General features: G+C 50.6%; 1 protein-coding gene across 2 annotated transcripts in view; it reads right to left on the bottom strand.

Annotated features, from left to right (window-relative positions):
* Nucleotides 1–11,510, bottom strand: part of CUL4B (cullin 4B) — a 181,458-nt gene that overhangs the window by 117,440 nt on the left and 52,508 nt on the right. For both annotated transcript variants that reach the window (XM_075323898.1, XM_075323897.1), the window contains 3 exons: nucleotides 10,850–11,012; nucleotides 8,820–8,909; nucleotides 2,306–2,388 (listed from right to left, as the gene is read on the bottom strand). In XM_075323898.1, the coding sequence (XP_075180013.1) occupies nucleotides 2,306–2,388; nucleotides 8,820–8,909; nucleotides 10,850–11,012 (336 nt within the window). The remainder of the gene's footprint in view (nucleotides 1–2,305; nucleotides 2,389–8,819; nucleotides 8,910–10,849; nucleotides 11,013–11,510) is intronic.

Raw genomic sequence — 11,510 nt, 5'->3', positions numbered from 1 at the left:
GAGGGAGGAGAGAGAGAGAGAGAGAGAGAGAGAGAGAGAGAGAGAGAGAGACAGAGGGAGGGGGAGAGAGAGAGACAGAGAGGGAGGGGGAGAGAGAGAGAGTGAGAGAGAGACAGAGAGGGAGGGGGAGAGACAGGGACAGAGAGGGAGGGGGAGAGAGAGAGAGAGAGAGAGACAGGGACAGAGAGGGAGAGAGAGAGAGAGAGAGAGAGAGAGAGAGACAGGGACAGAGAGGGGAGGGGGGAGAGAGAGACTCACACAGAGAGGGAGGGAGAGAGAGAGAGACACAGAGGGAGGGAGAGAGAGACACACACAGAGAGGGAGGGAGAGAGAGAGACACAGAGGGAGGGAGAGAGAGAGAGACACAGAGAGGGAGGGAGAGAGGGAGACACACACAGAGGGAGAGAGACAGAGAGAGAGAGAGAGAGACAGAGAGGGAGGGGGAGAGACAGAGAGAGAGAGAGAGACAGAGAGGGAGGGGGAGAGAGAGACAGGGACAGAGAGGGAGAGAGAGAGAGAGAGACACACAGAGAGGGAGGGAGAGAGAGAGAGACACACAGAGGGAGAGACAGAGAGACAGAGAGACAGAGAGACAGAGAGGGAGGGGGAGAGAGAGACAGGGACAGAGAGGGAGGGGGAGAGAGAGAGAGACACACAGAGAGGGAGGGAGGGAGAGAGAGAGAGACACAGAGAGGGAGGGAGAGGAGAGAGACACACACAGAGAGGGAGGGAGAGAGAGAGACACACACAGAGAGGGAGGGAGAGAGAGAGACACACACAGAGAGGGAGGGAGAGAGAGACACACAGAGAGGGAGGGAGAGAGAGACACACAGAGAGGGAGAGAGAGATAGACACACAGAGAGGGAGGGAGAGAGAGAGACACACACAGAGAGGGAGAGAGAGAGACACACACACAGAGAGGGAGAGAGAGAGAGACACACACACAGAGAGGGAGAGAGAGAGAGACACACACAGAGAGGGAGAGAGAGAGACACACAGAGAGGGAGAGAGAGAGAGAGACACACCAGAGAGGGAGAGAGAGAGAGAGACACACAGAGAGAGAGAGAGAGAGACACACACAGAGAGAGAGAGAGAGAGACACACACAGAGAGAGAGAGAGAGAGAGAGAGAGAGAGACACACAGAGGGAGGGGGGAGAGAGACAGAGGGAGGGGAAGAGAGAGAGAGAGACAGAGAGAGGGAGGGGAAGAGAGAGAGAGAGAGAGGGAGGGGAAGAGAGAGAGAGACAGAGAGACAGAGAGACAGAGACAGAGAGACAGAGAGACAGAGAGACAGAGAGACAGAGAGACAGAGAGACAGAGAGACAGAGAGACAGAGAGACAGAGAGACAGAGAGACAGAGAGACAGAGAGACAGAGAGACAGAGAGACAGAGAGACAGAGAGACAGAGAGACAGAGAGACAGAGAGACAGAGAGAGAGACACAGGGACAGAGAGGGAGGGGGAGAGAGAGACAGGGACAGAGAGGGAGGGGGAGAGAGAGACAGGGACAGAGAGGGAGGGGGAGAGAGAGACAGAGAAGGAGAGAGAGACTGATCACCCGAGGCTGGTTTCTGGGCATGCTCAGTAGCGCAAGCAGGATCCTGTCTATCAGCATGCCAGCGTTCACATGCGTTTGCGTGCAGTATAGTCAGGATCCAGCAATTGTGCAGTATTTGGACGCAGCTCAAAAGCGCTACAGTCACTGGATCCTCACTATAACGCACGCAAACGCATGTGAACGCATGTTGACTCAATTCCATTGCAAATGCATTGAAATGAAAAAGCATTTGCACTGGATCCGTTTTTGAGTTAATAAAAAACGTTCAGGACGCATGTTAAAAAAAAATGTAGTGTGAAAGCAGCCTGAGAAAAGAAGCAACATGTCATTTATTTCTGCTTCCCCCCCCTTGCCTATCTCAATAGATAAGCAGCATGAAGAGAAGAAGGGAAAACAAACAAAAAAAAACAAAGACACTCGGCCCAGCCTTATAGATGTTTTACCCACAAAAAAAAAAATAATTAGATTTTGCTGCAATGGAAAGTTTGCAAGTGTGAACATACCCCAATGATCATTACGGTGCAAGCAGAACATCCATTAGAGACTGCTGTAAGTCTGTATATACAGCCCATAGTCATGGAGGCTGTGATGGGCTAATGGGGGAGGGGGACCCACATCCATTGTGGGATACTAGAATTAACTATACCCATTGATACAGTACTCACAAGAGCATTATTCACACACATCTTATTTTTCTGTTACACAAGTGTTACATTTATAGCTAAAATGCTGAAAGCTGACACTCACTGTGTGCTTTGATCCAAATACGTGATGACTCGATCTGCTTCTTCTTCTAAGCGCTTGCTTACATGATGGAGATATTCTGGGACCTGTAACATACAAAAAAAAATATTGCTAAAAAGAAAATACCAAGGAAAGCAGATGTAGAGTGGTTACTACTGTTTGAATTCATCATATGAAGAAGGGGAGGAAAAAAAACAAAGAAGGGAATTTTGTTTACTTACCGTAAATTCCTTTTCTTCTAGCTCTAATTGGGAGACCCAGACAATTGGGTGTATAGCTACTGCCTCCGGGAGGCCGCACAAAAGTACTACACTTAAAAGTGTAAGGCCCCTCCCCTTCTGGCTATACACCCCCCCCGTGGGAGCACGGGTCCCTCAGTTTTAGTGCAAAAGCAAGAAGGAGGAAAGCCAATAACTGTGTCAAAAACAAATTCAATCCGATAAACAATATCGGAGAAGGTAACTTATCAACATGAACAACATGTGCACCCGAAAAACAAATACCCTAAGAAAAAACAGGTGCGGGTGCTGGGTCTCCCAATTGGAGCTAGAAGAAAAGGAATTTACGGTAAGTAAACAAAATTCCCTTCTTCTTTTTCGCTCCTAATTGGGAGACCCAGACAATTGGGACGTCCAAAAGCAGTCCCTGGGTGGGTAAAAGAATACCTCGTGATCGGGCTGTCAGGCAGCCCTTTCTTACAGGTGGGCCACCGCCGCCTGCAGGACTTGTCTACCTAGGCTGGCATCCGCCGAAGCGTAGGTATGCACCTGATAATGCTTGGTAAAAGTGTGCAGACTCGACCAGGTAGCCGCCTGGCACACCTGCTGAGCCGTAGCCTGATGCCGTAATGCCCAGGACGCACCCACGGCTCTGGTAGAATGGGCCTTAGTCCAGAAGGAGTCGGAAGCCCAGCAGAACGGTAGGCGTGAAGAATTGGTTCCTTGATCCACCGCGCAAGGGTGGATTTGGAAGCTTGCGACCCTTTATGCTGACCAGCGACCAGGATAAAGAGTGCATCCGAACGGCGCAGAGGCGCCGTGCGGGAAATGTAGATCCTGAGTGCTCTCACCAGGTCCAACAGATGCAAACCCTTTTCAAATTGGTGAACTGGATGCGGACACAAAGATGGTAAAGTGATATCCTGATTGAGATGAAAGGAAGATACCACCTTGGGAAGAAACTCTGGAATTGGACGCAGTACTACCTTGTCTTGGTGAAACACCAGGAAGGGAGATTTGCAAGATAACGCCGCCAGCTCTGACACTCTCCGAAGAGACGTGACCGCCACCAGAAAAGCCACTTTCTGTGAAAGCCGAGAAAAGGAAATCTCCTTCATAGGCTCGAAAGGCGGCTTCTGGAGAGCAATTAGAACCTTGTTCAGATCCCAGGGTTCCAATGGCCGCTTGTAAGGGGGAACGATATGACAAACCCCTTGCAGGAACGTGTGTACCTTAGGAAGTCGCGCCAGGCGCTTCTGAAAGAAATACGGATAGCGCAGAGACTTGTCCTTTAAGGGAGCTAAGCGACAAACCTTTTTCCAACCCAGACTGCAGGAAGGAAAGAAAAATAGGCAATGCAAATGGCCAGGGAGAAACTCCCTGAGCAGAGCACCAAGATAAGAATATCTTCCACGTTCTGTGGTAGATCTTGGCGGAGGATGGTTTCCTAGCCTGTCTCATGGTGGCAACAACATCATGAGATAAACCTGAGGTCCCTAGGATCCAGGACTCAATGGCCACACAGTCAGGTTCAGGGCCGCAGAATTCAGATGGAAAAACGGCCCTTGAGACAGCAAGTCTGGACGGCCTGGTAGCCGCCCCACGGTTGTCCTACCGTGAGATGCCACAGATCCGGGTACCACGACCTCCTTGGCCAGTCTGGAGCGACGAGAATGGCGCAACGGCAGTCGGACCTGATTTTGCGGAGCACTCTGGGCAACAATGCCAGAGGTGGGAACACATAAGGTAGTCGGAACTGCGACCAATCCTGAACTAAGGCGTCTGCCGCCAGAGCTCGGTGATCGTGAGACCGTGCCATGAAAACCGGGACCTTGTTGTTGTGCCGTGACGCCATCAGGTCGACGTCCGGCATCCCCCAGCGGCGACAGATCTCCTGAAACACGTCCGGGTGAAGGGGACCATTCCCCTGCGTCCATGCCCTGGCGACTGAGAAAGTCTGCTTCCCAGTTTTCCACGCCTGGGATGTGAACTGCGGATATGGTGGATGCTGTGTTTTCCACCCACGTCAGAATCCGCCGGACTTCTTGAAAGGCTTGCCGACTGCGTGTTCCCCCTTGGTGGTTGATGTACGCCACCGCTGTGGAATTGTCCGACTGAATCCGGATCTGCTTGCCCTCCAGCCACTGTTGGAAGGCTCGCAGAGCAAGATAGACTGCTCTGATTTCCAGAACATTGATCTGAAGGGTGGACTCTCTCTGAGTCCACGTACCCTGAGCCCTGTGGTGAAGAAACACTGCTCCCCACCCTGATAGGCTCGCATCTGTCGTGACCACCGCCCAGGATGGGGGTAGGAACGACTTTCCTTTTTGACAATGAGGTGGGAAGAAGCCACCATCGGAGAGAGTCCTTGCTGCCTGAGAGAGGGAGACATCCCTGTCGAGGGACGTCGACTTCCCGTCCCATTGGCGGAGAATGTCCCATTGTAGAGGGCGCAGATGAAACTGCGCGAAAGGGACTGCTTCCATTGCTGCCACCATCTTCCCTAGGAAATGCATGAGGCGCCTCAAGGAGTGGGACTGGTTCTGCAGGAGAGATTGCACCCCTGTCTGCAGAGAGCACTGCTTGTCCAGTGGAAGCTTCACTATCGCTGAGAGAGTATGAAACTCCATGCCAAGATATGTTAGTGATTGGGTCGGGGTTAGATTTGACTTTGAAAAGTTGATAATCCACCCGAAACTCTGGAGAGTCTTCAGTGCCACGTTCAGACTGTGTTGGCATGCCTCTTGAGAGGGTGCCTTTATAAGTAGATCGTCCAAATACGGGATCACGGAGTGACCCTGCGAGTGCAGGACAGCTACTACTGCTGCCATGACCTTGGTGAAGACCCGAGGGGCTGTTGCCAGCCCGAAAGTAACGCTACGAACTGCAGGTGTTCGCTTCCTATAACGAAGCGTAGAAAACGCTGATGCTCTGGCGCAATCGGCACGTGAAGATAAGCATCTTTGATGTCTATTGATGCTAAGAAATCTCCTTGAGACATTGAGGCTATGACGGGAGCGTAGAGATTCATCCGGAACCTCCTGTTTTTTACGTGTTTGTTGAGCAACTTTAGATTCCAGGACGGGCCGAAAGGACCCGTCCTTCTTTGGCAACCACAAACAGATTGGAGTAAAAAACCGTGACCTTGTTCCTGAAGAGGAACGGAAGTCACCACTCCTTCCGCCTTTAGAGCGGCCACCGCCTGCAGCAGAGCATCGGCTCGGTCGGGCGGTGGGGAAGTTCTGAAGAAACGAGTTGGAGGACGAGAGCTGAACTCTATCCTGTACCCGTGAGACAGAATGTCCCTCACCCAACGGTCTTTGACCTGTGACAGCCAAATGTCGCCAAAGCGGGAGAGCCTGCCACCGACCGAGGATGCGGAGAGAGGAGGCTGAAAGTCATGAGGAAGCCGTCTTGGTAACGGTTCTTCTGCTGTCTTTTTTGGGCGTGACTGAGTCCGCCAAGAATCTGAGCCTCTCTGATCCTTTTGAGTCCTTTTGGACGAGGAGAATTGGGACCTGCCTGAGCCTCGAAAGGACCGAAAACCAGACTGACCCCTCCTTTGTTGGGGCTTGTTTTGTCTGTGTTGAGGTAAGGATGAGTCCTTACCCTTGGAGTGTTTAATGATTTCATCCAAACGCTCCCCAAACAATCGGTCACGAGAAAAAGGCAAACTGGTTAAGCACTTCTTGGAAGCAGAATCTGCCTTCCATTCTCTCAACCACAGGGCTCTGCGCAAAACCACGGAGTTGGCTGACGCCACCGCCGTACGGGCTCGTAGAGTCCAGGACAGCATTAATCGCGTAAGACGCGAATGCAGACATTTGAGAGGTCAATGGTGCCACCTGCGGGGCAGATGTATGTGTGACCGAGTCGACTTGTATAAGCCCAGCTGAAATAGCTTGGAGTGCCCATACGGCTGCGAAAGCTGGCGCCAACGACGCTCCAATAGCTTCATAGATGGATTTCAGCCAGAGCTCCATCTGCCTGTCAGTGGCATCTTTAAGTGCCGCTCCATCTTCTACTGCAACTAAAGATCTAGCTGCAAGCCTGGAGATTGGAGGGTCCACCTTGGGACACTGGGCCCAACCCTTGACCACGTCAGGGGGAAAAGGATAGCGTGTATCTTTAAGCCGTTTAGAAAACCGCTTCTCAGATAAGCGTGGTGTTTCTGGATTGCATCTCTAAAGTCAGAGTGGTCCAGAAAGGTGCTTAATTTACGCTTGGGATATCTGAAATGGAATTTCTCCTGCTGTGAAGCTGCCTCCTCCCGCAGGAGGAGCTGGCGGAGAAATATCTAACATCCTATTGATGGACGCTATTAAGATCATTCACTATGGCGTCACCATCCGTGTATCCAGATTGAGAGCGGTCCCAGGATCAGAATCTTGATCAGTTACATCCGCCTCATCACCCATAGATTCGTCCCGCTGGGATCCTGACCAGTGAGACGAAGTTGAGGGCCCCTCATAACAAGCCCTCTTAGGTTGTCTGGGACTGTTGTCCGAGTCAGAATCGTCACCCTGGGTGCATGTGACACCCCCGGAGCTTGGAAGTGTTTCCAGCTGAGGGGGACCAGGGAGCAATGATGCCACAGTGTCCATGGTCTGAGTTACTGGTCTAGACTGCAATGTTTCAAGAATCTTTGACATGGTCATAGACAATCTGTCAGCAAAAGCTGCAAACTCCGTTCCTGTCACCTGGACAGCATTCACAGGTGGTACACCCTGGGTCACGTCCAGCAGAGGCCCCGGCTGTGCAAGTTGCACAGGGGCCGAGCACTGCACACAATGGGGGTCAGTGGAACCTGCCGGTAGAGCAGCCCCACATGCGGTACAGGCAGCATATAATGTCTGTGCCTTGGCACCCTTGCGTTTTGCGGACGACATGCTGTTGCCTCCTTGTAATCTAGGAGGGTATATAGCCGAGAATCACCAGCGACCGTACAGTACAAAGTATTTGCAAACACAAAATACTCAGTATACAAACGGCACAAGTGGGGGTGAGCCCTTGAGGGCTGCTTACCGCCCGCTGAACAGCGGGTATGAGGCCGTAGAATCCCGTGTCTGGGTCTCCCCGTCTCCCCTCTGCAGCTCAGCATGCAGGCAGGAATGGCTGCCGGCGTTCTGTGAAGAGGGGCGGACCGTGGGCGTGCCACAAACAAAGTGCGGGAAACTGCGTCCTACTGTGCCTGGTGTGAGGGCTGGAGTATGTAAAAAAGACTCCAGCCCTCAGCGCTGATGCTCTGTACAGCGTCCCGCCCTCCTCCTGACTGGCAGGTGCGGAGGCGGGAACGAACGAACTAGGCCGCAAAAGCCGGGGACTGTAGTAATAAGCGCGGCCGTGATATATGCACGGTCAGCGCGGAAGTCCCCGGCGCACCACAAGTCCCAGCCGCGTCGCAGTCCCAGCGGCCGGCGCGACCGTTCTCCCTGAGTCTACCCACTCAGCTAAGCTGAAGTGAGGAAATGGCACAAGCGCAGCAGCGCTGTTGTCCCCGGCGCACTAACACACCCAGCAATACTGCGGTGTGCGCGCGTATGCACGGGGACACAGAGTACCTTGACGGAGCAGGGCCATGTCCCTGACGATACTCAGCTCCATATCCAGCGGCTTCTCCAGGGGCTGCGGATGGAGCACGGTCTCAGTGCCTGGAGACCGGTAAAATCCCACTTCGCCCAGAGCCCTAATGGGGATGGGGAAGGAATCAGCATGTGGGCTCCAGCCTCCGTACCCGCAATGGGTACCTCAACCTTAACAAGCACCACCGACAGAAAGTGGGGTGAGAAGGGAGCATGCTGGGGGCCCTGTATGGGCCCTCTTTTCTTCCATCCGACATAGTCAGCAGCTGCTGCTGACTAAATAGTGGAGCTATGCGTGCGTGTCTGACCTCCTTCGCACAAAGCAAAAACTGAGGGACCCGTGCTCCCACGGGGGGGTGTATAGCCAGAAGGGGAGGGGCCTTACACTTTTAAGTGTAGTACTTTGTGCGGCCTCCGGAGGCAGTAGCTATACACCCAATTGTCTGGGTCTCCCAATTAGGAGCGAAAAAGAAAATGAAACCCTACACTAATGTATATACAAAACATGACAGAGCATGTATGTGATGTATGAAAAAAGAAAGAATTTTGAGTCCATTTTTCTTAAAGGGGTTGTCCACTACTTGGACAACCCACCCCCCTTTTTACATTTTTACCCAAAAAGGCAGGGATTAATGCAAATAAGTAATCTAAAGGCTTTTTTTCACTAACCTGACAAAGTTAATATTTTGATGGTAACCTATAAAAATACATACTCACCTCTCGTTCCTGCATGAGCCTCTGGCCTTCAGCAGCATACAGCCGATTTGTTTCTTCTAAGAATCTGTGCTCAAATGAATCTTGGTAAATCTACAAAAGAATGGCACAAAGTCATAAATGTATGGTGAATAATGAAGTGGGAATACAAGTGTAAACTCAAGTCACAAAGAACAATAGATGTATGTACACATGGGGCCCACAGTGATTAGTGTGCCGACAGGGAGTGGGGCAATAATGGCCACTGACACGGTGTCCTCAATGACCTACGCACATGGAGGAACCATGTAGAAATGTTTCAAAACCACCTTGTAATCCCATTACAAATCTGACAAGAATAAATGTACCACAGATTTAATAATCCACAAAATACTCAGATTGCCACATGGATTTATTCCTCGGCATGTGGATGGGAATATTTAGCATTTTAACTTGGCCAAGGATTAGTCAAATAGAAAATAAGTTGTTGTGTAGTGTCAGAGCAGGGTCTTCTGCAAGAATGAAATGGTATAGGAGGGGCCATATGACGACTGTATCAGCAGTGTATATTACGCAATGTTACCAGTGGGATTCTCCACATTACACTATTTTGTGCACTGCCACAAACTGACCTGTGCATAAAGAAAACTGGATATTCCCTTTTAAGGGTGTGGGATCCTTTGACATTGGGATAGTGCACAAAAGGTAACACTATCTCCGACAGGAGCCCAGGAGAACGCACAATGGTAACGCCATCTCCGACAGGAGCCCGAAAGAGCGCACAATGGTAACGAGCCCGAAAGAGCGCACAATGGTAATGCCATCTCCGACAGGAGCCCGAAAGAGCGCACAATGGTAACGAGCCCGAAAGAGCGCACAATGGTAACGCCATCTCCAACAGGAGCCCGAAAGAGCGCACAATGGTAACGCCATCTCCGACAGGAGCCCGAAAGAGCGCACAATGGTAACGCCATCTCCCACAGGAGCCCGAAAGAGCGCACAATGGTAACGCCATCTCCGACAGGAGCCCAAAAGAGCGCACAATGGTAACGCCATCTCCGACAGGAGCCCGAAAGAGCGCACAATGGTAACACCATCTTCAACAGGAGCCCGAAAGAGCGCACAATGGTAACACCATCTCCCACAGGAGCCCGAAAGAGCGCACAATGGTAACGCCATCTCCCACAGGAGCCCGAAAGAGCGCACAATGGTAACGCCATCTCCCACAGGAGCCCGGGAGAGCGCACAATGGTAACGCCATCTCCCACAGGAGCCCGGGAGAGCGCACAACGGTAACGCCATCTTCCACAGGAGCCCGGGAGAGCGCACAATGGTAACGCCATCTCCGACAGGAGCCCGGGAGAGCGCACAATGGTAACGCCATCTCCGACAGGAGCCCGGGAGAGGGAACAATTGGTACCAACAGCACAACGATGCTGCTGGCCTGATCTGTCAATCTTCAAAAGCGTACTTCACTGTCCTCAGCACAGTAGGAATCTGGGGGTCAGTAGTGATGCACTCTAAGACAGACTATTGGAACAACCCTTAACACATTTCAATTTGCAATATCCATGGATTCATTTTTGGGCCCCCTGATACGCAGTTTACAAGTCCAGTTCTAGTTTCAGCCTTCTCAAGTGTGGCATCTCTCCCAGGAATACATGTTGGATATGTTAGAGCCTTCAATAGTGCTGATGCATCAGTAAAGCTTCAGTCCTGTAAGGTTTTCTCCTCATGGGAGATCACTTCTCCATTGTCCTGGCACACACTGATTTGGAGTAGAGTGGAATTCCCCTGCAGTATGCCAGATCTCCCCTTCTCTATACTCATACACGGCCTCTGAGATCCTACCTGCCCTCCACCGTTCAGTGCTACCCTGTGTGTTCTTTCATTATATTATAATAGAGATATATATCTATATATATCTAATCTGCATTCTCCTGACAGCTTCCCTCGCTCACCATGGTGATCTGCTGCATATAATAAGGCTGCATGTTATTTTCCAGGCCGATTAGCCTGGAAATAAAATTTCAAAATGAACGAGTACAACATACCTGAAGGTCAGAGAGCATACTCAGAAGACTTCGTAACAGACTTCTGTCGATGGCTTCTCCATTCCTTTCTCGCTCAATTAACAGAAGAATGCCGTCAATCGTCTTGTTCTGAACTTTTTGATCGCTGATTATGTGAGTTCTAAATAATTCTAGACCCATGTCCCTATGGATAGAAATATACAAAAAAAAACCAAAAACAAACAAAAAACAGTAAAACAAGCTTATTAGCATAGCTTATGAGACCCAAGGGCTTAATCGTAAAACAAGAGGCCACAAGTTCTATAAACATAGAAGGAACCCCTGCCCCACTCAGATGTTAACGATATAGAATTTGAAACATTACATTTGATACTCCACATTAATAGATCTGTCTACTGTCTGTGGGTCATTGCATTACATTATACAGTATTTATTTTTATTACCATGTTCGCTTATACAGTGCCTTCATAATCTAGTGTTTTACAGACATCACTGATCTAATTGGGGCTCACAATCTACATTCCCTATCAATAGGTTTTGGAGTGTGGGAGTAAAACAGAGCCCGGAGGAAACACACACAAACACAGAACATACAAACTCCTTGCAGATATTGTTTTTGGTGGGAATTAAATCCAAGACTGCTGAGCCATGGTGCTGCAATATTTATAGAAGGACTGTCAAT

The sequence above is a fragment of the Anomaloglossus baeobatrachus genome, chromosome 9 (assembly GCF_048569485.1).
Source record: "Anomaloglossus baeobatrachus isolate aAnoBae1 chromosome 9, aAnoBae1.hap1, whole genome shotgun sequence".
In the NCBI taxonomy this organism is placed as follows: Eukaryota; Metazoa; Chordata; class Amphibia; order Anura; family Aromobatidae; genus Anomaloglossus; species Anomaloglossus baeobatrachus.
This window is presented reverse-complemented; position numbering and strand designations above follow the sequence as displayed.